Source organism: Carettochelys insculpta, chromosome 2 (assembly GCF_033958435.1).
Source record: "Carettochelys insculpta isolate YL-2023 chromosome 2, ASM3395843v1, whole genome shotgun sequence".
Taxonomy (NCBI): Eukaryota; Metazoa; Chordata; order Testudines; family Carettochelyidae; genus Carettochelys; species Carettochelys insculpta.
Genome location: NC_134138.1, coordinates 269,577,685 through 269,603,325, shown reverse-complemented (window position 1 = coordinate 269,603,325; position 25,641 = coordinate 269,577,685). Strand labels below are relative to the sequence as shown.

The following is a 25,641-nucleotide window of genomic DNA, read 5'->3' as shown; positions in this document are numbered from 1 at the left end:
AATCCGAAGGAGGTGTTGCATGGGGAACACCCAGAACTGGAAGCATCCCAAACTGATGACGGTGCTTGAAAATGTGTGCGGAATGTAGTAGGGCTGCCTGTGCCTGCTTATGTTTGTAAGGGGAGTTTCAAGGCTAAATTTATTAATTTTTATTGCTGACAGTGTCAGCATTATTGTGGATTTAGGAGCTGTAGGTATGGACCAGGAACTAATTGTGCTAGGTGCTGTACAGGTTGAACCTCTCTAATCAGGCACCCTTGGGATCTGACCGGTGCTGAGTGAGACAATTTGCTGGACAGTAGGAGGACAGTATTGCCTAGCACATTACCAACACTTCCACTGTTAACTGAGCTCTGAGAAGACATTTGGGGTAAATTACAGCTAAGTAAGAGCACAGAACATGGAGAGCCAGCACTGGAGGCTGTAAATAAACTTTATGGGACTGCAGGAAACTTGGCCATACCCATGATAAGTGGTCATTCAGCTAACTAAAATTGTGCTGGATTATGGATGTTGCTGGACAAGAAAGTTCTGGATTAGAGAGATTCAACCTGTACAAACAGATGGGCTCTACGTGAAGCAGTTTACAATCAAAGTGCAGTGCCTTGCATGATGACAAGTAGCAGAGTTAGATTGTAAAACAAGAAGCAGCCCTGTGGCACCTTCTAGACTAATGGGTATGTTGGAGCATAAGCTTTCATGGGCGGGTGTTTGCCCACAAAAGCTTATGCTCCAACATATCTGTTAGTCTGTAAGGTGCCACAGGGCTGCTTCTTGTTTTACAATCTAAGTGATTGGAAAGTCTTTAAATGGTTTGGCTCTTTACACATTAATGTACAAACGTGCCCAACAGTTTAAAACAGCCCAAAATGGTATGCTTTAGAAATGAACTTCAGCTTTGAAAGGAAAGATCTTAACCTCGATTCCGTTTCACTTACATGAAACAGTGTATTGTCAGGAAAGCATATTAGTTGAGAGCAGAGAATAGCTCCACCTAGCATCAATACTGAGAATACTCACATTAATCCCTGGAAAGCTGTGTGTGATGAGCTGCTGAAAAGGAGCTCGTGCTCCCAGAGACCCCGGATGGCAGTGTAGAAGGACAGAGGATTGTCACAACAGCCAGTGTCTAGGAATGTGTGTGAAGACTACCTCCCTCTCAATGGGTCATCAGTGAGCATCAAATGTGAAAATGTTCTGAAAGCGTATGTCTACTGCTTGGGCTAACTCCCGCATTCATGTATTAGGGTTCGTCTTTACAGGGAAGATGGACCCTGGTGCAGTCAGCTTTCCAGAGTTCGATTTATTTTGCCTAGTGGGGGATGCACTAAATTGAACACATAGGGCAGGGCTCTACAACCGAAATAGTGACGAGCCATTTTTTCACTTTCAGTTACAAAATCAATACTTCAAGAGCTGCAGTGCACATGCATATGAGGAAGTCCTTAATACTATAGAATAATCATCATCTAACTGTACTTCTTGTAACCCCTGTTTTAAGAACAGTGCACACAATGATTTGTATCAGTTAAAGTTACATTGCTCCCATCCCCCAGCTTTTACTTGCCATCCCTCAAACCACCTCCACCAGTTCTAGGTTTAACCCTCTGAGCCCCAAACCTGCCCCCCAACGCCAGGATTTACCTGGCTCAGCCAAGGAGTTCTGTGCACTGCCACTGCTCCCCACTGCTACCTCCTTCTCCATGTGGCTGTGCAGCTCCGGCAGGGCAGGCTCAGCTGCCCTCCCCACAGCTCTCCTGCAGGCTGACCTTGCCCCAGCTTCCTCTTCTGGGGCTCCCTGCCCTGCCGGCTTCCCCTCCACCACAGCTGACCGCTCAGCGGATTTGGAGGCTGCTACTGCTTAAACAACAAAACGAAGCGGCATCAGCCTCTGGAGCCGCACATGGAGACAGAGGCAGCAGCACTGGGAGCTGCAAGTGGCTCCTTAAAGAGCCGTATGCAGCTCCAGAGCCACAGGTTGCCAAGCCCAATGTAGGGCATCACTGTCAACCACAGCACTCCTACCTCTTGTCCCAAGTAAGGGAAACTGACAGGAGCACAGGCCCCCATCAACCTCTCTTAGTGGAGACGGCGTAGAAGCCCAAATGAACGGAGCTTGACTCTAGCTACATAACTAATGTAGTTGAATCACTACCTAAATTTAACGTTTTGCTGTAGTGTGGTTCTGCCCTTACGGAGACCAGTGTTTCTATATTGACTCTGCAGGAGTCGAACCCAGAGCCCTGTAGGCAAGTCTCCCTTGCTTTTTCAGCTCTTGGCTTTTGAGTTGCCTCCAGCGGCTCACTCTTGTAGTTTTCCACTGCAGATCCTCTGACTGATCCGCGAACAGCCTTCCCCTGCAGTGGAGGAGAAACCCAGGCCTTAATGAGACTGCAGGATTATTTCTGGGATACAGTAAGTGGGTGCATTTTCCCCAGCATCCTCCCCTACCTCTCCCTGCCAGGACAGTCTTGTGGGGCAGGCAGAAATTTCAGCTCCCGCTGTGATGTCTTCAGTACTTATGTGGCATTCTGCATCTGTAGATCTCCAAACACTTTACAAAGGAGGTCAGTGTTGTCATTTCCATCTTAAAGATGGAGAAACTGAGGCACTGGGCTACAAAGTGAGCTGCCTAAAATCACCCAGCAGGTTGGAGCCAAGAAGCCTTATCCACCAGGTCACGCTGCATAGATTTAACCTGAGGGTCTGTGATCTCCATGACATTATTGTAGTATAATTTTCATGTGCAGTTTACTGTTCTCCAGGACAGATTTGTTTGTAAACACAGCAGAACATGTTTATCTGACCTGTTTCCAGGTGTGGGTTAGATGCCCATCCTCCATGTCTGATCCATAATGATATGGGTCTGCAGGGGTTTGTGCTTTCACCTTGGCGTGGCTCTGGTTTTGGTCAGGATTGTGGATGTCATGTGTCTGGGACAAATACAAGTTGAACTTCTGTCCAACACCCTTGCAGCCTGCTTGGCGCCAAATGAGAGAATTTGCCAGACTACGGGAGTTAGTATTGTCTAGCAGTATTACTAACGCTTCCACTGCTTACTGGGCTCTTACAAGATATTTAGAAGGTAAAATTAGAGCTAAGTAACAGCACAGAACAGAGAGCCAGGACTGGTGGCTGTAAACAAACTTTATGGGACCACAGGAAACATGGCCAGACATATGATTAAGTGATCATCTGGCTAACTAAAATCATGCTGGATTACAAGTGTTGCCTGATGAGAGAGTTCCAGATTAGAGAGGTTCAACCTGCAGTGGGCAAATCTTTTAACATTTCCCATGCAGATAGGAAAAGATGAGAGATTTCTTGAAGGAAAGGGCATTCGCGGCAGCTTTCCAAATGTCGCACCTGTGTTTTTGTTTTTTTTTTTAAATCTGTCTTTTTCGCTTGTTATAGAGGAGCCCATTAGGTTTCCTCCTTCTCACGCTGGGCTCCCAGCTGGCGCAGAGCTGTCACAGCTGGCCCTTGTGCCCCTCAGTCTCCAGCAGAGAGGCAGGTCAGGTGGGGAGAAGAAGTGGCTGGGGTATGATGCGCTGTGGTTGTGGTACTGGTACTTGCTTGGGTATTACTACATGAAAAAACTCACCCAGATCCAGGCAGGCATCATCTTTCCTTAAATATTGAGTCTGTTCTGGTCTGGCTATGGTCTGAAGAAGTGGGTCTGTCCCACGAAAGCTCACCTAATAAATTATTTTGTTAGTCTTTAAAGTGCTACTTGACTGCTTTTTTGTTTTGATAGTACATAGACTAGCACGGCTCCCTCTCTGTTGCTTGGGTATTGTTAGCCATGTACAACTTAGAGCAGCCTGTAGGCTGCTGTAACGTGCACCGGAAGTGGAACCCTCCCCGCTCAAGCAGAAAATCAGGCTCCCTGACAACCTCTTTTACCCCATGTTGATGCTCTGGAACCAGAAAATCTGGCTTAGGTATGCAAACCTGGCTGATATGGGTATGACAGAGATCAGAATTTGAACCTGGAACTGGAGCCCGGGGCAGTCAAAAATAAAAAGAAACTGCTTCCAATCTCAGCTGAAGTTCAAATAAGCAGGGGGCCAGCCTGTCCACTCCCATGGCAACTGGCTTCTGGAAGTTCAGTCCTTGGTTCAGATTCATTGATTGATCACTCCCAGTAGGGATCAGGGGGATCATATTCCATTGTGCTTGTAAAAATCAACTATCAGGTAAAGCAGGAAGCAGAATTTATTACGCATCATCCAGGATCTGTTATAAAAACAACCAAGGCCATTAAATATGTATTGGCAGAAATAATTTGACAGCAAAATAATGTGGCTGGACTGTCACTAGAGGGACCATTGCCTTGCAAAAATGCCCATCTAATACAGTCTGGGAAAGCAAAAAAGCAGTGAAGTAGCCTTTAAAGACTAAAAAAATAATTTATTAGGTGAGCTTTTGTGGGACAGACCCACTTCTTCAGACCATAGCCATACCAGAACAGACTCAATATTTAAGGCATAGAGAACCGAAAGTAGTAATCAAGGCTGACAAATCAGAAAAATATTATCAAGGTGAGCAAATCAGAGTAGAGGGGCAGCGGGGTGCGTGTCACAAATTAGATTAAGCCAAGTTTGTAAAAGAGCCCCTATAATGACCCAGAAAATTTGCATCCTGGTTCTAACCTTGTGTTAATGTGCCGAATTTGAATATAAAAGAGAGTTCAGCAGCCTCTCTTTCCAAAGTAGTGTGAAAATTCCTCTTTAGTAACACGCAAACTCTTAAGTCATTAACAGAGTAGCCCACTCCATTAAAATGTCAGCTGACTGGTTTGTGGATCAGGAGTGTTTTTATGTCTGTTTTGTGCCCATTAACGAAAGCTCACCTAATAAATTATTTTGTTAGTCTTTAAAGTGCTAGTTTACTGCTCTTTTGTTTTGATAGTATATAGACTAGCACGGCTTTGTCTCTGTTACTAATCCAGGAAAGCCTAATTTGTCAGCTGCCTAGGTAAGTTTAATTTTTCCCTTCTATTGTTTGGATAGAACCTGGTGGCATCATACAAGGAGACTCGAAACGGACTGATAGGCATCGATTATTCAACCAAGTTTGCACCTTGGTAAATATCTTCCTTGGTTTCATGTGGCTGTTGAAACATCAGGTGCTGTTAATATGGACCTGTGTTTGTGTCTGAGATGCCTTTGGTGCAGCTTATTGGAATGCAACGGCAGCTGTAAAATGCCTTTATGCCTGTCTCTCAGCTTATGACAGGTTTGGTGACTGAGGGCAAAGCGAATAGCATCCAGGCTGCTCCACAGAATGCCAGCTGCTGGCAGCTCACAAGGGACTGTTGTTGTAGCTGTGCATGGCAGAGGCACAGAACTGCCATGGCAGTGCCTGTTGCTCTGAAAGCTTGAATCAGGCAGTCGCATGGGAAACAGACAGGCCATCTTCACCTGGCTGGATCTGTTGGGTTTATGCGCATTCTGCGCTGCAGGAGTGGTGCAAAACAACCAGAGGACATTAGAATATCTGATCTGTTGGGCTTTTTTTTAAAAGATGTGATACTTTTTTTTTATGTAGAGATCACGAGCCCCATCCTGCTCCAAATTTACTCTAGTGTAACAGAACCAAATTTGTCCTAGCATGGGGGGAGGTTTTGTGGGGTGTGCTACATATTTAATCAGCTGGCAAAGGATCAAGTACAGGATCACATGGTACTGAAGACTTCTGCTTCCCTGACTGAACTGCAATCGCATCGTATTTTTTTCTAGGAACATTCTTGTTTTATTAAAATCTAGAGAGACGAGATGGGTGAGGTAATGGCTTTTGTTGGACGACTTCTGTTGGTGAAAGACAAAAGTTTTCATGCTTGCTCTCTGGGATCAATATAGCTACCGCCACATGGCATGCAACGATGGAAGTTATTAAAATTTTATATTTCTCCTTTTCAAATTGGGATCTATATTGTCTAAGGAAGCTAGGGTCACCTAGTGGCACTTTCAGGGCCTGCAGCTTTGTGGCAGGATGTTAGGGTGACTTTTTGGTTTATTTTTGATCAAGTCCACGATCCACTAAGTGCTTTCTAAATGTAATAAGGAGGGTCTGTGTGCTGAAGTGCTTACGCTAAACTTTATGCTCCACAACAACAGCAGTTATGTCTCTGTTTGTGTTTGTGAGATGGAGTTTAGAAGATAAAATAATCATGATCAAATAGAATTCTAGCTAGTCACATTTCCTGCACCTGTCACTTAACTTTGCTGATAGAAATACTGAACTGGTCGAAAACTTTTTGTCTCCACACTATTTTCAAAATTCATCAGTTGCTTAAACATTTTCACCTCCTCCATTGACTGTCCAGTTGAGGGATAGTCAGATAAAATTCAAGTCAGGTCAAGGTAAAAGGATGTCTCAGATCCCGGAAGTTTTCACTGGTGTGCCTAGAATCAGTAGTACTGTAGATTACGTCTGAGGGAATTCTGAGCCAAAAAGTAAAAAGTCTGTGCATGGTGTATTTAAAATTCTGCATGTTATGTTTGTCAGAATAACACAAAGTAATCACACCATTTTCAGTTGTTTGCTGAAAAGTATTTTAAAATAGTGTGATTGTATTGGTGTGTTTCTGCTGTTTAGGCAGTTAAAATATACCAAGTTTTGCAGAATTTAATTTTTGAAATGTTTTGGTGCAGAATTCACCAAGGAGTACCAGGTTTCTGTGTGGGACAGTCGGATGCAGGGATGATGGTGGGGATTCAGTGCTCAGTGGGGATTCAGTGGGGCTCAGTGCTGGGTGCAAGTGGAATGGGACTCTGCAGGTGGCTAAGGCTTGGAGGTCAGAGGGAGTGCAGCTTGGTGGGTTGGGGTCAGGATGCAGCTGGTTGGGGCTCAGTGGGGGGCAGTCTGGGTGTTGGGGGGGCTCCTGATTTAAGGCATGAGGCTTGGTGAACTGGGGGTATGGGGGATCATTGGGGAGCATACTAGTTATGGGGGTGGTGAAGGGGTCATTTGTATAGGAAGCAGCTCCCACTGTCAGCCTAAGCCTGATACATCCAAATCCCCTGCAGAGCCTCACCCCCACCCCCTTCTGGCCCAGCCTCTACTTGTGTGGTACAGTGTTTCCTGTAGCCTGGGGAAGTTTCTGGGGCTTTGTGACCCAGATCAAGTGCCAGCTGCTGAGTGGAGGGAAGAGGGAGGGGGAACTCTATCTCTGTGCTCCCCATACACAGCTGGGTGGCCTGGGCATCCCCAAATCCCTCTCTCCCCACAACTTACCTTCTCCCCCTCCCCTGCTACCCTACCTCCTCCACTGGCTGCCTGAACAGAGGGCTCCAGCAGTGAGGGGTGCTTGGCTATGAGAGGAGATTCTCCTTGCTTCCTCACAAAAACGTTTTTTTTTTTTTGCAAGGATGCAAAGAAAAGAGAGAGAGAGAGATAGTGTGTGTTTCTGCAGTGCTACACCATTTGCTGCAGAGTAATAGGTTGGTTTTCAAAGGAAGGATTTCCAATGGGAGGAAGAGAGGCCTGTGAATTTATTTCTGGATTTCACTTCTGATTTTTGTCACTGATTCACTTGTTAAATCACTGAGCCACTGACTAATTCGGGCAAACCACCTCGGGCAGAATTTTCAAACTTCTGTCTAGTTACTCGATGACTCTCACCTCTGTAGGATTATAGAGCTGAATGAATTTCTCCTCATGAGGAAGGAATTATCACACCCACTGTAAAGTTGAGTGAAAGAGATTGCATGACTCCTCCAACGTCATCCAGGGAGTCAGTGGCAGAACTGTGTGCTGAACAAAGCTATTCTGAGTTCTAGTCCAGCCTCTTAAGCACAGGGCAGCCCTTCCTTTCTCTTTGTGTGCCTAAAGATCTCATTTCCTTCTAAGGGTCATGATTTTTAAACATTTCCCTTGTGTTCACAGGCTGGCGCTCGGCTGCATTTCACCCCGATATATTTATGAGCAGATCCGGAAGTATGAAAAAGAGAGAACAGCAAATCAGAGCACATACTGGTAGGGCACAAACAGATCAACGTGGCTTTCTTTCTTTGCAATGTGCATTTACATCTAGTTTTAGAGGTTCTGTGAGAGGAAATGATTCATGACTACTGTTCTGGATCAACGCTGGTGTTTCCTGCCCTTATTTGCTGACTACCACTGGGCCCCATTGCACTTGTCTTTCGAATATCAGTTAGTTGGATTTGTTAGCCCGCACTGGGCACTAAAAAGCCTGGAGTGTCTTAAGTTGAAATGATTAGTTATTACTAGAAATAATAAAAATTATACAGGTTGAATTGAATTATCAGTATCTAGTCTGGCACCCTGGGGACCTGACTGGTGCTCAATGAGAGAATTTGCCGGACCACAGGAGGTCAATATTGTCTAGCACATTACCAACCCTACTACTGCTTACTGGGCTCTTAGAAGACATTTAGGTTTCAATTACAGCTAAATAACAGCACAGAACAATGAGAGCCAGGACTGGTGACTGTAAACCAACTTTACAGGACCATGGAAAACTTGGCCACAGCTATGATAAGTGGTCCTCCAGCTAACTTAAAATCATGATGGATGTTGCTGGACTAGAGAGGTTCAACTTGTATTAATAAAGTAATTCCTTTATCATTCCCCAAGATACTTTACAAAGTGAGGCCAAATGAGACTTCTTATATCAGAATTTGACCCCATATTTGCAATATTATAAAATACAGTAGACTCCCTGTGTAACTGTCCTGCCTTCTTGTATTGGTCATATCACCCTGGTATGCAGGAATCTTAAGCTGCAGTTTACAGCTTCAATCCTGCAAACATTTATGCATGCTTAACTGTTTACCAGCAGTCATTCAATGGATTTCAGTGGCATTACTCACCTTCAGAGAGCTAAGTATATGCACATGTGTGTGCAGGATCAGCGCATAATGCTAGATGTGGTTGAGGAAACAAGAAACAAAAGTCCATTTTTGTTTAATTTTTTTTCCAATAAATGTTAGCCAGCTTTCTGGCTGGTCAAAAAAAATCAGTGTCAAGAAAATTTGTCAGAAACTTTCTGTGTTGAAATTCAAAATTTGGATTAAAAATAGTGTGTTTCACACAGGTCAGAGCTTACAAAAAGTAACACAAGTCCAAACTTTGTGCTTTGTTTTTTTTTCCAACCACGTCTCTCTCTAATATCCAACAAATAGCCTCTGCAGATGCTGTCATGATAACCATTTCCAAATGCATGGGAAAGGACATGATGGAAAAAGCAGAACACATCCCAATCCTGGAAGTACAGAAGAGTCCTGAACACAAACTGTCCCTTTGATGGTTTGTGCAAAGTTTATTTTAGCATGTTTGCGTGACTGTAGTTTTCTCATTCAGCATTTGGTGCAGTATCTTGACCCATAATGTAAGACAGATTCCCAGAGAGATCTTGTGAGCAGAAACACTTGACGAGCAGAACACTGATCTCCAGCCAGGGAATGATTCTGGTCTCGGATGTCTAGGAGCTCTGGCTTATCAAATCAGTTATTTGTGCACAGAGAACTGTTGACTTTACATGTCAGGCAGCTATAAGCACCAATGGCTTGATCCTGCTAGTCAGTGAACACTCCTGAAAGGTGCTGAGTGCCTTCATTCAGCAGAACACTGAGGAATATTCTCAAGAATATTGTGCACGTCTTGCCCAGTCAGGGCCTCAGGACCTCTCAAATGCAGAACTGAACTCTAGAGAACAGATTGGAAGCTGTAGCTCTGTTCAAGTCTTGGGCTATGTCTACACTAGAGGGTTTTGTTGGCAAAACAGCAGCCGTTTTTGCCAACAAAACCTGTGGAGTGTCCAGATTTCCAAGGCATTCTGTTGACAGAACGCAGCACTTCTGTCAACAGCTGTACCCCGTTTCCCACGAGGAATAGCGCCTCTGTCAACAGAGAGCCAATTGGGACATTTCGGGCGGTTCTGTGGCAACAGGCAGGGCTTCCAGGACACCGGGCAGCCCCGTCTGCTGTGCTTCCAGTTGGCCATTTTGCTAAGCGAACGATCGGGCAGTCCAGCTGCACACTCTCAACCGAGCAGATCGCTCCTGCAATCTGCTTGACAACTTGGCTGCGATCTGTCAACAGAAGTTTTGTCAGAAGATGTAGGCAAATCACTGTAAGCTCGACATAGCTTTGGTGTGGTGTTTGGAAAGAGATCCAACAAAACTGTATGCAGTGAAGGCTTTTTCTATTACAATCCTCATAACATTCAGGCCAGTAGATTTTGTGCATGGGCTGGTAACACAACCAAACATTCTGATGTAAAAAAAAACGCTGGTTGTGATTAGTGATTTCCATTAGGTAAACAGTGGTTGACGCACATCCTAGCCCTTCTGAAGTCAATGGCAAAGCCCTCACTGACTCAGTGAGGTCAGGATTTCATCCCCCCTTAAATCGATCAAACCAAAAGTGAAAACGCAACTGTGTTTTAGGGTCATATTTGAACTCCTGTGGAGAGATTACTTCCGATTTGTGGCCCTGAAGTATGGGACGAGGATTTTCCTACTGAAAGGTGAGTTTAAGGTGCATTAATTACAATTCCCATTCAGAAGCCATGTTGTAGTATTGATATTAAAGGTGTTTGTTGACCCAGTTGCTTGCGACTGTAGGCCTTACGTATGCCACTGACCTTGTCTTTCACTTAGTGAAGTTACAATTGTCATGTGGAGCAGTGGGGCCTGACTTGTTATGCAGTGCTCTCCCTTACCTGTAATGTGATGTCAGTGCCCCTTGCCCCCCACCAGGGGCTCAAAGGTGGGGCTGAGAGCAGACTCTGAGGCCAGGGCTGGTACTGCAGCGGGGTTGGGCAGGAAGCTGGGAGTGGGAGCTGTGATTTGGGGGTGAAAGCTGTGGCCTTAGCTCGGGGCAGGGCTTGGGCTGGAGCCAAAGAGGAACAAGCGGCAGAGCAGGGCTGGGATGGCTGGGCGGGGTGTGGGGAGGGGTGTTCTTTCATCATCTCCTGTGGAGACTGGCCTGGGCCCTTCTGCATCCCTCTGACTGTTTCTCGGCATGCCCCACAGCACGGGAGCCTGTGACTTGAGGCCCAAACTGAGATGGAAATACCGACGTGCTAGGTGCTGTACACAGATTTTTTCCTGAAGATTTTGCAGCTTGGCCAGTTAGTTAAAATCCAACATTTAAGTTTAATGAAATTTTAAGAATTTGATTTTATAAAGTCTACAGAATGGCAGAGTGAGATTTTAAAAAAAAACAAAAAAACAAAAAAAAACCCTGTGAGCGGGGGGAAAAAATGAGTATGGACACACACTTCCCTTGCAGTACCACACTGCAGCCTCCTGCTAGTGAGGTGAGAAGCAAAGAAGAGCACTAACTGGGAGCAGACACAGGCGGTATCATAAGAGGACTTTTGCTTTCAACTCTAATTTTAAAATCCACGTGTGTCCTTGAGCCTAAGCTGTTCTAAGGCTTCTCATGCTCTCGTAGCGGCTTTGTTTATTTATGTAGGCCAGTGCTGGTGTTCCCTGACATGTAGTTCATTTTCGCATTAGGACTTCAGGATAAAGAGGTGCCCTGGAAGAAGGACCCCAAGCTTTTCGATGCATGGAAAGGTCAGTTGAACATGAGAGTCAAGGTCTGATTGCAGTGATGTGGGTGTCAGTGCTGAGGGAAGTCAGCCCAGACTTACACTGGTGTGTGGGAGAGCAGAGTCAAACTCTGTAACCTAGCGTTTGTTTAGCAATGTCGAGCCCTGTCTTCACTGAGTGGAGGATACCTGGCCACCTAGGACAATCTGTGGTGCTGAGTGCCTCCTAGGACCAAGTTATCAGGTGCTAACCGCCAAGTTCTGCCCTTGTAGGCACACATGCAGGTGAATGCAATGCATTCAAGTTAGTCGAACCAGAGAGGAAATGCTTAGGCCCCCATGGTCCTCTCTGCTTCCTCACCCAGAGGCTAGCCTGGAGCTGCTGACTGTGACTGGGGAAGTGTGTGTGTTGGGAGGGGGGACATATCTCCAGAAGCCCCTCAAGGTGTGCTGAGCTACCCATGCTGGACCCTGAATTCCTCACTGCCTGCATTCCCCCTGCCCTGCCTGGAGGGGGCTCAGAGGTGCAGAGTAGGGCACTGCAGAGGTTGCCCAAGTCTGAGGGTTGTCTATACTTAGCTTTACCATTCATCTGCTTCAGCTGTGCAAATTGCATAGCTGAAGGCAACATACCTACTTCAGTGTCTTCCAGGTGGTAAGGCTGGCAGGGGCTGTTCTCTTGTTGACACTGGCTACTCTTCTCACTTTGCTGGAGTATCTGTCACTGGGAGGGAGCTACAAGATTGATTTATCATGTCTTCATTGACATGATAAATTGATGGGTCAATCCCTGGTGTAGTGTAGAGATTCCCTGAGTCAGCCAGGGGATGATGCTACAGGCTGTATCTCCAAAAACCCAGATTCTCTGGTCTGGCAATATCTGTAGTCCAGCAGGGCCATGGATGTTCCTGGACCAGAGAGCCCTGGTCCTGGGAGCCCAGTGGAAGGAGGACCAGTGTCCAGCAGCCCAGCTGGGCCTGTGGTTGCCCCCCCTACTACCAGACCTGGGTCTGCTGCCTCTGGTTCCAATATCCAACACCCCCAGCCAGGACCAGCACGCCAGGCTGGAGGAAGAGGGGCTGGAATTGGAGCTAGGGGTTGGAGGCAGAAAACTTCCCCCAGTCCAGCAAATTCCTTCATTCAAGACAGGTCATGTCCTGAGGGTGCCAGACTGGGGAGGTCCAACCTGTACACAGAACGGCTTCCCTCCCCGATAACCCATGCCCAGTGCAGCGTCTGGGGAGGATGTTCAGTAGGCATGATGGAGAAGATACTAGCTGTAGGCCACTGTATCAGGATTTCCTTTATTCTCATCACCTCTGAGTGGGGTAATGATTCTCTTTTAGCGCCAGTGGCAGATGTCTGTCTTATCAGAGCTGCAAATCTGCCCTTATGAAAAAGTCCGATAGCATTTCATAAGCAATAACAACTTCTCTACGTTTCTCATAAATTCCTATAGAGTTTAATAATATGCACCACTACGTTAGCTGTTCCTTTATATAGGAAAGCAAATACCTGTAGAATAGATTTAATCCTCCATCAAACTCTATAGGTCTTTAGGATCTATTCTTTTCTGGTTTTTTTGTTACTACTGTCCATGAACAGAAAATATAATCTTTTAAATTACTTGGATCTTTTCAGGACTTGAAAGTCAACCAATTCATAAACTTTTATTGATGCTTGGCCTTTTTAACATTAACTAATATAGTCACAACAAAAAAGCAGTAAAGTAGCACTTTAAAGACTAACAAAATAGTATATTAGGCGAGCTTTTGTGGGACAGACCTGCTTCTTCAGACCAATATTGAGTCTGTTCTGGTATGGCTATGGTCTGAAGAAGCAGGTCTGTCCCACAAAAGCTCGCCTAATATACTATTTTGTTAGTCTTTAAAGTGCTACTTTACTGCTTTTTTGTTGTGACTATATTAGTTAAAGTGCTACTTTACTGCTTTTTTGTTTTGATAGTATATAGACTAACATGGCTTTCTCTGTCACTAATATAGTCACACTTCCACACATGCAGAATGAATTGTGGCAATTTCTATGCAACAGTTTCCATATAACTTTTACTAACATCACCTGATTTAACCTGCAAAGGTGTACCCTTCCATTCATGTCCCTTCACTTTGAGACCCCTCTGTATTTGGTAAATCTCATTGGTTCCTCTTCACTTTGCCCCAGTTCAAAACCCCATGACTGTATGCTGTAAGGTCTCACTGATCCCGATAAGTCCATCACAACCATTTCGGAGCCTTCTGTTCAATTTCTATAGAAGTCTACACTTGTCATCCTGATTCAGTTCTGTAGGACGGTCATATATGGGAGGGTCTATCCCTCATGTCACACATGGGCTTGGACCCTCCTGACTTGGATATCCACGTGTGTGCAGCTGTGGATGGATTACAGTTGAAAGCGAGATGATGCTGCATCCTAGTTCTCTCTCTTGTCCCAGCAGAAGGAAGAACGGGGGTTCCTTTTGTGGATGCTAACATGAGAGAGCTAGCTGCCACCGGCTTCATGTCCAACAGAGGACGCCAGAATGTGGCCAGCTTTCTCACCAAGGACCTGGGGTTGGACTGGAGGATGGGAGCCGAGTGGTTTGAGTACCTGCTGGTAAGACTGAACTCAACGTGTGATTGGAGTGGTTTGTGATTCTCTCTGGAGGTGACTGACAACAGGTCACCTTGCACAGGCCTTAAAGGAAGAGAACTCCAGTTGTGTTCAGTGGCAGCTTTGGTCAAAGAAGGATCATCGAAGTTAATCCACTCTCTTTAGGGCACTCTTGGCATACAAGGCAAAGACTAGGGTGAGGAAAAGGTGCGTTGCCCATAGCGATGAGAAGGCTGCCATGAGCTAAGGCACAGCTCTGATGCCTGCAATGAGACTTTAGATCTTCTAGTGCAAAGAGAGGGAGAGTGGCCTTGTGGATAAGGCACTGGATCAGGATGCAGGAGAGCTAAGCTCAGTTTGTGACCACACCACAGATCCCTAGTGTGACTGCAGGCAGGTCACATTGGGCCTGATTGTCAGAAGGACTGAGCACCAACAGCTGCAGATGCTCAGCGCGTCTGAAAAATCAGGCCCTCCTTGGCTCTGAACCCTTAACAGGGAATGGCAGTTCGTTTTTCCCCATCTTGTCAAATTTAGACTTGGGGCTCCTCAGGGCTGTCATTCACTCTGGGTTTTTACAGCACCTAGCACAACGGGGCTCTGACCTTTGCTGAGGGCTGAGCTGCAGCAGGGTTCAAGCTCTGGGTGGGAGAGGAGGAGCAGGGATGGGGTGCGAATCACCCCTTTGAGGCTCTCTGAAAGTGCTTGGCAGAAGGGGAAAAGGTGCGGGTGCAGGGGCTCTTAGTCGTGGGGTTCATGCCCCTCATAACTACTGGAACATGTGCTGGTGGCTCCGGTCACATAGGAATCCCAGAGAAGTCTGTCCCTGGGAATTATGCAGAGCCAGAACTGAGGTGGCAATGTCCATACTGTGCTTCTCATGCAGAGGGTAGGTTTTCTGCTACCTGTTTGGGTCAGAACTTGGCCCGTGGAGTATAACAGGGACAAATTGGAAACTTCGCAATAGTAGAAGAGTGTCATACAAATTTACTCATGGAAGATCCCTAGGGATAGGGTGATCCTGGACTGCTGCCTGGATGTGTTCAGTGATCCTGGCCTGTAGTAGATATAGACGCTGGGGCAGGAGGATCCTGGGTTGGGGATACAGGGAGATCCTGGGCTATAAAGAACGTATTCTCTGGGGTGGGGTTCCCAGACTCTGGGGCTAGGTGTGCTGGGGTTCCTGGGCTCTGTGCAGCAATGGAGCAGGCACTGAGCACAGAGTGAGGTGGAGTGGAGGGCAGACCCTCTGAGGTCAGCTCACTGAACTCTGGGCCCTGCACTCAGCACCACAACTGTGGCAAAGTCCTGTCCTGGCCACCGCAGGGAGAAGAGCGTAGAAGAGCACAACCCTAGAGCTGCCGAGGGCAGAGTGAGAGAGGGTGCTGGGGAGCAGCCCTTCTCCAGCAGTGCTGCAGAACAAATTTGTGGGTGGCCCAGGCCCTGACGGGATGTGGAGGGAGAAGGGCTCAGAGGAACTGTGGATCTAAATGCTTCCCAAAGGGCAGTGAGAGACGAGGTGGGTCCTGGGGTTGGTTGTGTCCCGTGTGCAGCAGTGAGTTCAGTGTTCCCCATGGTCACTAACGGCCCTGGGTGCTCGCCAGCACAGCGTACCTCTGTGCTGTTCAGGGCACCCATCACCACGGTGCCGGGGGGGGGGTTGTTTGCGGGGGGCAGGAATAGCCCCTTTTGCCCCCATGATTCCAGTGCCTCTGGCTGAGACACACTTTAGGGAAGGCAGCAGAGGCAGAGAGTGATAAGTGCAGCAGACTTGTCCAAGAGGGCGTGCTGTGTGGCATGGCTGATCAGTACACACAGATTTCATACAGCTGTAGCTATGGAGTGGGTTCAAAAAAAAAAAATAAGGCGGGACAACCCCTCCCTCTTCATGTGGAGGCAATTGTATTAGTATAAAGGTGCTGTACCGCAGTGTAACTTATTCCCCTTCCTGTACAGCTGTTCCTGTACTGGTGCAAACACTTTTATACTGTTATCATAGTGTCTGCACTGGGCAGGTTGTACCACTTGTAACACTACCCCATAGCATTGTGTGCAGGTGTGCATCCAGCCATGGCTGTCTCCACATGGTTTTCTTCCCTCTGCCTAGTTCTCTCTGAACAGCAGACCCAGCCCTTCCTAACTGCTCTCCCATGTGTGTTTTAAGGTGGACTATGATGTCTGCAGCAATTATGGAAACTGGCTATACAGCGCTGGCATTGGAAACGATCCCAGGGAAAACAGGAAGTTTAACGTGATTAAACAAGGCCTGGATTATGATAGCAATGTAAGTCTCATGGTAAAATGCCCCAGAGCTGTGCAGCTCTTTTCCTCCCCCTCCCTTACACTTTGCCCCAGCAGGAAGCAAACCAAAACTCCAGTGGTTTTGGAAGTGGCACATGAGATGAAGTCAAATCGAAACCTCACCTTGGTAAGATTCTCAAAAGTGAGGACTCTTTGTGGGGCTTGACTACAGTGGGAGCTGCCAGAGGGGCTGAGCACTCTTGGAAATCATGTCACTCATTTAAGCATCTAAATGTGGACTTTGGTCCTTATTTTTAGGCTTCCATGTTGGAAATTTGGGGCCTGTTCATCTGTGGATCCCATTTATTTGTTATAAAAGTAGCCAGGTGTGGCTCCCGGAAATCTGAGATGATTCAGTTTGATCTTTGTTCTTTAATGAGCAAAGGTTGAGCTTGCCAAAGGAAAGGCACGTATAGCCATGCTGAAGTCAGAGGAGAATGCTGCAGCATGTGACTGCCTGCATCCTTGGAGGTCCCTGCACTGGCATGATTATTGGCTGGAATTAGTTTTTCAGTGCTCCCTTCTCATTGACCAGGAATCTGACTGTCTGTAATGCTGATATGTTAGCCCCAGTGCATCTTAGCCTGTTTTCTTTGGAGCTGCTGAAAATCTGGGTAGGAGACAAATGTGCACAATGGGCTTATAACAAAAGAATAACTAATCTTCTGCTCAGATGCTAGGGGGATGGGCAGCAGTAAAAAATCCTAAGAGAGCTAATGCATCTATTGAAGGAGCATTACAATCTGAGCTGTTATTTCAGGGTCTGTTTAGGTGTAGGCAAATGGTGACGAAAATTTAAATGCAGTAAGCAGCCCCAGTGGCCGGAGTAGACGAATTGACTCAACAGGTGCTGCTGCTAGAAGAATCTCATAGACTGCAGGCATTTCCTGACTAGTAGTGCAGAGGGCAAGAAGCCATCTGACTTCCAGTTACTGGTTTGGGAAGTGTGGGTCTGCAGATGTCGCCATTTCTAGCATTGTATTGTATGGCCATTTCCCTATCCTGCTGTGTCAAGACGCTGTGCAATGTGGTGTTCATACGCAGGCCCAACTGCACGAGGAACACAGAAAGGAATGACGGGAGCAGCTGAGTTGCTCCCCTGCCACAGTAAACCCACAGCCATAAGATTAAAGGATGTTTGCAGTCAAGTTTCCCCAACCCTCACCTTTGGGGGGCGGGGCACAAATGAAGGGTGTGGTTCATTTGTCCCTTTCGTACTCTTACTCACTGCTGATGAACCAGGGTTTTTGAGGGTAAGTAACCCTTCCCCAGCTTCCTGGTGCCCTGGAGAGGCTCCCCTTCCTGCAGAGTAGCAGGCCCTGCTGCCTCTCATGTCCTAGCACAGGGAAGTGGCGCTTATTTCTGGGTTAGGGACAGAAGCTCCAGGGGAGACTAAACACACCCCGTTGACCCTAATGGGATGTATGTGTTCTTGGCATTCCTGTAAATCAGGTCGCCTATTCAAAAGATTCCCACGTTTAAAAATCTTGTCCCTGACTTAAGTATCTCCATTTTCCCACCTGAAAAATGGGGATAATGTGCCTCCAGTTCAGAGCTTCATTCTTTATTGGTTATTGAAGCACTTTCCTATCCTTGTTTGGAAGGTGCTATAGGACAGTGTTTCTCAAGCAGCGGTACATGTACCTTTGGGGGTACATCAACTCATCTAAGATGTCTGCCTAGTTTTACAACAGGCTATATAAAAACACTAGTAAAATCAGTACAGCCTAAAATTTCATTCAGGCAATGACGTGTTTCTACTATTTCATATGTCTTAAGCTGAAATGTAAGTACAATATTTCTATTCCAATGCATTTACTTGATAAGATGGTAGAAAGTCAGCAAGTTTTCAGTAGTAGTCTGCTGTGACATTTTTGCAGGCTTTTGTAAGTAAGTAATTTAAGTGAGGTGTAAGTTGGTGGTATGCAAAACAAATCTGACTTCAGCAAAGGGTGCAGTAATCTGGAAAGGTTGATGGGCACTTGTTTCAAGACCTCAGTTTACCTTAGGACCCTGTTTCTCAACCAGGAAGGGTATGTGAGAGAACTCTAGGGGTACTTATGTTTTTGAAAAATGGGTACTTTTTTAAATAGAGGTTGAGAAACAGTTACAGGAAGTCCTTGTTGGTGTGAGTGACTGACCCCCAAACACCATTGTTTCCATTTGCAGGGAGATTATGTCCGACTGTGGGTTCCAGAAATACAGTGTGTAAAGGGAGGGGAGATACACACACTCTGGGCACTGAGCAATGCTGCTCTCTCTCAAGCTGGGATAGCTCTAGGGGAGACCTATCCACTGCCCATTGTCCTGGCCCAGGAATGGAGCAGACACATCAACCAGAAGCCTGTAAGTACTATGAAGTTTCTAGGGAGTTTGTTCTGCTGCTTGCTCTAAGTATGGGTATAAATCGAGTAGTTCTCTCCTGGGTATGTTTGAGAAAACTAGACTCAATTTAATTGAAATCATTCAGAAGGTCCGTGACTGAGCACAACATTAATTCCAAATGAACTTTGGATAGCCATGTAACTGGTATGTGAACTGGATTCTAGTCTGCCCTGACTGGCGCATCTATCACAGCACTGCTTACTGAGTTCTGTTCAGTCTATGCCTGGAAGTCATGAGGTTGTCCAGGGTCAGTGAGTTTAATTTGATCTACAGACACCTGGTGATTGTGTAATGAGGAGAAAAGAATCTAGCTTGAGTCTCAGATCCCAAGAGATGTCAGTGGAGCTGGCAGTTACAAGCCTAAAGGGTATTTCTGGTAAACTGAGGGCATCTCACCTGGAATTAAAGAGACTCATTGAGCAGAAGTCCCCAGGAGGCCATTGGTACTGAGTCACTTTTCAGAGTTGATCTGCCTTGTACAAAATGGCAGCAAAAAACTCAAAGGGCTCAGTCTTAGGGTTGAGCACTGGCAACGTACTGACCCTGTTGCTGGTGTTTGTGACCAGTAGCTGTGTATTTCAGCTCACCGATTTTCATTACTTTGGTCCCCTCTTGTTACAAGGCAGTTTGATTCTGTAGGATAATGAAGTGCAAGGGTGAAACTAGCCTTCATCTAGAGTTTGGGACTGAGGGCCTGATTTAGGCAAAACTCCTCATGACTTTAGTGAGACTGCCTGAGTAAGGAACTGTGGCTTTGGCTCTGAGAGTTTGAATAATCAGTTTCACATTTCGGTGAGCAGTCCAGAGTAGAAAAATCACTGATTGTATAAAGTGGCCTTTCTTTTGAGGTGGGGAGGGCTGTGAGGAGAGGGAACACTGACTGGGGGCCAAGGAGATCACTTTTCAGCATGAATAGTTTAATCCAAGTTTCACCTTTTTGTAAAGTGAGTTGGGAATCCCATCTGAGCCCTCTCTGCCGCCTCAGTCTGCTCCTGGTTATCTTTGGAGCTTGTGCCCATCACTGTAGTATCTGGGCATTAACCAGTCACTGAGGCATTTTGTGTATCATAATGCCCCTGTGAGGTAGGGAACAACACTTGAACCTCTGTAATCTGGCAGGCCTGGGAAATGGGGTATGCCAGATTATGGAATTTTCCAGACCATGAAAGGCACTGGGGTGGGATGTGGGGTCAGGGAGGGAGTGTATATGAGGAAATTTGGGGTGTGGATGTGAGAAGGATGCGGTGCACCCCATTCCCAGGGGCACACATTCCCCTCAACACCCTGGCACTGCCCCCTGCCACTATGGAAGCAGCAGGGGAAAAGCCTCCAGAGAAGTGCGTCACTGGACTGCCATTCCTCTAGCTGTGAGGGACACGGAGTGGCAGTGCACAGAGCCACTTCCTCCTTCCCTGCCAGAGTCCAAATCTTGGATGTTCCTGGATCATGGAGGTGAAAGTGTACTCATTTACTGAGGCAGAGTGACTTACCCAAAGTGGCACAAGAACAGAACCCTGGTCCCTAAGTCCTAGGCTAGCATCAGCCTTCTCTGCTTCTCATCTGGCTAGAGCTGTAAAGTGTTACATTTTTTTTTTCCTGATGACTGTGAAATGCCTACGTTGTTTTATAACATAACAATCAGATGTTCTTTTAGTTTCAATCAATACACTTTGCTGCCCTTCCCTCAATTTCAGAAAAAGAGAGACCACCCTCTGAGGGGAAGAAAAGATCCCTCATACGCATCGAAGCAACACAAGGACAGAGGGATAGATTTTTACTTCTCTCGCAACAAAGATGTATTGTGAAGGCAGTTCCTGCACTCCTGGAAAAGTGACTGATGTGACTTTGCCTGCTGGAAACTCCAGATGATGATGGTTACTGTTCTTGGCTAACTTCTCTCTTGTTAATAACTTAACAAACCAAGGATGACACACATACTAGACACACTGAACTCTGGAGTTTTGCCATTGACTTAAACTGGATCAAGATTTTGACCTCCAATCTTTGTGAAATGGAGCCAACTGAGTGAGATTACTTAGGAGGGAGGAGAAGTTCATGGTCACTTGTATTTTTCAGAATCCCATGATACCATTAACAAGAACAGAGGTGTTAACCCTGTATTCTGTCCAAATTCAAGTGGGTGGTGATTACGTTTTCCCCACCTAAATGCCCCTCAGAAGTCAACTGGTTGTATTAAAGCCAGATTCTCAGATGATGCAAGTCAGCATAATTCTATCAAACCAGTTAAAATACATGGATTTACACCATCTGATTTGGTATTCTTCACTTCCTGCTTTAAATTGTTGCTGTGAGCTGCTAAACAGCTAATGTGATCTGTCCCAGAAGTAGGTATTCAGAGACACTAACGCTATGTCTACAGTGTATGGTAAATTCATTTTTAAGGCAGTTAACTCAATTTTACAATGTCACTGTCTTCACTGTACATACCATTAGGTCAATTTTAGGGAGCGCTAAAGCTGATATTGTAACACCCTTGAAGCAAGTCCACATAGTATCAAGTTTGAATTTAAAAGGTCAAATTAAGGCTAATGTGGAAATGCCATTTCTTACATCAACCTTATTAGCCTTGAGAGGTGTCCCATATGTATCCCACAGTGCCCCAAGGTTGTCAGCTCTGGCCATTTCCACCTCAGCTGCTCTCCATGCACAGGAATTGGGTAACAGGAAGCCTGTGGTATTTGAATTCAGCACCAGGAAGCTCATGGCAGGTAGGCTGTGGGGGGGAGGGGGGAGTCATGCTTGTATGAGAGGCAGAGAACCTTCTTTATTATCAGTGCACTGATCACATTTACCCATGAAAAAATAGCCCCAGCACGGAGTGGTGGCTTCTTCCCTGCACAGGGTATAGCAGGAGAGGCTGAGATTTGTTTTTCAGTGCTGATGCTGGCCCCTGCCCCACCACATCACATGGCAGCTGTGGCGGGGGGGGGGGGGGGCGGTCCATGCATGTATGAGCAGCTGAGAAACTTTGTTTCTGTGGTTTGCATTTGTACAGGGGCAGCCTCCCCCACAGGCACTATGCAGTGGAGGTCTAGCCTGTGGCTAGACCCAACCCAATAAATGCACATACCTGTGGCACAGTGCAGACCATCCTGTCAGAAAGCACCATGTTCTGGCTTGTGTGCGGTGAGGGTGCCAAAGGTGGGAATGATTTTCAGGGGCTGGCTGTGACCAGGGGGAAGTCTTCCCCTGTGCCAAAGATCTTAGGGGACTGGCTATTGACGGGTAACAAATTACAGCTTGTGATATCTGGCATTCCTGTAACATGCCTTATAGATTGGATGGCCCGCACCAGTCACAGGCATTTGAGGCTGGACCCCCACCAGAGAAACCTGGTGAAGGGACCATTTCAACTGGTCCTTCAACTAATTCCCCCACCTACCCCATGACACCCCTTAGAGACTGTGGGTGGGGGCCAGATACCACAAGCTGTAATCTTGTTCCTATAATATCTTTAGGGAGGATGTTTCTCATTTCTAGGTGGGGCAAAGTGGCTGGAGGGCCAGTTGAGAGGGGACACACCTGCGTGATCCCAGGGTGGTAGGGCAGTCCCCTACCTAGAGTGCTAATTGCCTTTTCTGGGAGAAGCCATACCATTCTGCCTAGGCAGGGGTGCTTTCAAGGGTGGGGAAAAGTGGCTGGAGGGCCAGTTGAGGTGGCAGACACCTGGGTGATTACAGGGTAGAGTGTCATTTTGGCATGTGGAAACTTGGAGAGCTCCATGCCTTGTATTGGACATGTCTGTGTAGTGAAGTGGGAAGCCAAAAATCCATCCTTACAGTGCGCACCATATATTGCTTTTCTTTCCCCTGCGCGAGGGAGTTGGCTTCAGTTCTAACCGTTCACACTTTTTCCTCAACTTTAGTATCCTACTCTTTTTCTCAAGCAGTAGTCTCTTCCTGTAATATTTTGAGGGAGGATGATTCTGGCTTTAAGGTGGAGCAAAGTGGCTGGGAGGCCAGTTGAGATGGCACAGTCACATGTGTGATCCCAGGGCAGTATGATAGTCCTCTGCCTGGTGTGCTACTTGCCCGAGACATACCTAAAGGTGTTCTTTCCATGGGGCGAAAGCAGCTGAGCAACAAGTTTACATGGTTCAGTCACCTTCTGAAGCCAGCCTGTTTGATTTTTTTCCTTCACCAGGATTCCCTACTTTTCCTTCTTGCATTCTAAAAAAATGGCCATTTGCTTTCCATGGTAGGGGAAGGAGGGCAATGCATTGTGGGAAGATGACATCACACATCCAGAACTGCTTGTGGGGCCTTTCTTTCCCCATACTGCACCAGTGAGAACCCAGATTGCGATGGGGCTGAGGGAACTGTGGGGAAAGTTCTCGCAATACTGCTGCAATAGTCAGTTTGATAATTTGGTGTGGCAGCAATAAGTGGACTTTGGGGGGAGGTGAGGCTAAAATCAATTTTAGTAAAAATTGAATTTATATTGTAGCATACACATAGCTTAATGGGGAATCTCTTAATTATGTAAATGCTTTTGGTCAAAACGGGCTTTATAACTAGTAATTAACTGTAATGGTGGGTTCATCTTATTGCCTAGTGGTTAGACTACTTTTCAAGTGCCTTTGCTTTGTGCTGGGGCTTATAGTTATTGTAGACACATTTCTACATCTTATGGAGAGAAGGTACTTGTTTTTTATATAAGAAATGGATATATTGAATGTGCTTGAGTGAATTTGCTAATGTGCTTGAGTGTAAAACTGAAAACACTGATTTTTTTTATGATTGAAACCTTTGCAGTGGAATATTTTTGCTTTCCTGATTTCCACTCTTCTGATAGAGACAAAAGGGCAGTATGACTGAAGTGTTAGACCCCTGTTACCTTTAACTGTATCCCACTCCATAGAGCTTTGCAAAAACAAGCTCAAGTTGGAAACTGACTTGCAGTCACCGTGGTAGTTTTGTTTGCCTGTGGTACCAGCCTGATGTTATCACACACACTATCTACAGCACAGAGATCAGAGTGTTTCAAAACTTTGCTCTATGCTCAGTAACAGCAACTAGCCCTTTTCTGGGTCCATTTTAAGTGTTTAGTTGCTGTCAAAGTCTTAAATGGTCTGATTTGGTTGCATCAGAGATCCTTCCTCTCATCTTCCCTAGCATGGCATCATCACTGCAGGAGTCATCCAGACTCTGATATGTGGAGTCTGGGAGCAGGGCCCTTGAGTTCATTACAACCAGGAATGCAAAAGTGGGTCTGGTTTAAAGGTCAGTTTAAAATCAATCTAGTGAGGGGTTTGAACCAGTTGAAGGCAGAAGCCTTCAACCGAGTAAGGTCTTGTTTAACCTGTTCTGGTGTATTACTAACTTTATCTAAACCCCTATGCGTCTTTCACAAGACGTAGGTGGAATCCGTGCTTTTAAATGTAAATGGAACTAAAGGCTGACTTTGGAGCTGTGACTGGCACCTCCACAGTTAGCATGTTAAACAAGCTTGCACTGATTTAACTAGATGAATTTTTAAAGTGACTTGAAATCAGCGTGCTTTCTGAGTATGGACAAGAATTAGGGCTTAGACTATACAAAAAAGGATTGACTCAGGCATAATGGCAAATGCTCCTAAGAATATTTTTGCAGCATAGTTTAACACTGGTTCCCATAACTGAATAAGCTATAGCACCAAGTCTCTTTTTTAAAAAAAACAAACAAAAAAAACTTCTGTGCTGCATCTGCATTAAGGCAGTTATAAAAATAACATTAAAATCACACCTTAATTGACTTTACTGTACAGACAACATTTTAAGAGTAAACTTGGCACTTTTTATGGGAATAAGCTGCATTTACCCTAGGATCCTTTAATGGTACAGCTGTGCTGGAATAGCTATATTAGCACAGTTTTTTTTTTTCCTATGCAGACACAGCCTCAGTTAAGGGGAATCAAAAGAGAAGTAAGTTGTAGATGTGAGCGTGCCCCCTCCTTGACTGGAACACAGTCCTATTGAAATCAATAGGAGCTGAAACAGGCCCAAAGTGAGAATCAGTAGGTAAGTAAACAGGAACATGTATGACATCTTCAGTTGCAGCCTTGTACGTGGAATGCTATCACCGCAAACTGTTGGATATGTGTAGTAACATTAAGCTCTTGATCTGTTCCAAATATAACTCCAAATTTCAATTTAGGAGAAAACTAAGTAGAAGTGAGGGAATGAGAATGGGAAGAGGGATGAAGAAACAAAGTGTAAATCATGCCATGAAGACACTTGTTTTGGACTCATACTTGCATATTCTCCTAGTATCACCATTATTTTGCAAAAATAAAAAACACTTTAAGATAAAATTTGCACTGTAGTTAAAGTACATTGTATTGCATTCATTGTGGAGAACTCAACTCTGGTATTGGTCCTAAGGTGCTTACACTTTCCACCAATGATGTAATTCATAGCATTAAGAAAATGAATGTAGCATGTAATAGGGAAAAAGTGGTTTCCTAGCTCAGGTTTTTATTTTATTAGATAGCTGTTATCAGTATGGAATCTATTGTCTTTTTTTTTTTCCCCCCTATATTCCCATCTTTCCCTTCTGTCCCTCTAAGCATGTGTGGCAGCAGAAGGCTAGGCTGGGGTTTGGGGGAATGGGGTAGACACAAGCTCTGCCAGAAGTAAGATCCCTTCTTCCAGTCAAGTTCCTCTCCTCCTTTCCCTGCAGCCAAATGATCTGCAGCCCCTTCTGCCTCAGCCATTTAGTCTCCACCAGAGAGGAAGAAGAGCAGTTGATCTGGTTTAACTAGTGAGTGCTGAAGATTTCTGAGGTCATGTAATGTCTGTGACGTCATCCACCCGT

The 25,641-nt window shown here is 45.8% G+C and overlaps 1 protein-coding gene across 3 annotated transcripts in view; it reads left to right on the top strand.

Annotated features, from left to right (window-relative positions):
* The window catches only part of LOC142008145 (cryptochrome DASH-like), a 37,658-nt gene extending 12,380 nt beyond the window's left edge, over positions 1-25,278 (top strand). For 2 of the 3 annotated variants that reach the window (XM_074985155.1, XM_074985153.1), the window contains exons 6-14: positions 2,327-2,415; positions 5,016-5,089; positions 7,894-7,983; positions 10,419-10,498; positions 11,496-11,555; positions 13,983-14,143; positions 16,305-16,424; positions 18,611-18,787; positions 20,521-25,278. In XM_074985155.1, coding sequence (XP_074841256.1) covers positions 2,327-2,415; positions 5,016-5,089; positions 7,894-7,983; positions 10,419-10,498; positions 11,496-11,555; positions 13,983-14,143; positions 16,305-16,424; positions 18,611-18,787; positions 20,521-20,631 — 962 coding nt within the window. In that variant the 3' untranslated portion in view covers positions 20,632-25,278. The remainder of the gene's footprint in view (positions 1-2,326; positions 2,416-5,015; positions 5,090-7,893; positions 7,984-10,418; positions 10,499-11,495; positions 11,556-13,982; positions 14,144-16,304; positions 16,425-18,610; positions 18,788-20,520) is intronic. The other variant, XM_074985154.1, reaches the window with a different exon arrangement.
* The last annotated feature ends 363 nt before the right edge of the window (positions 25,279-25,641 follow it).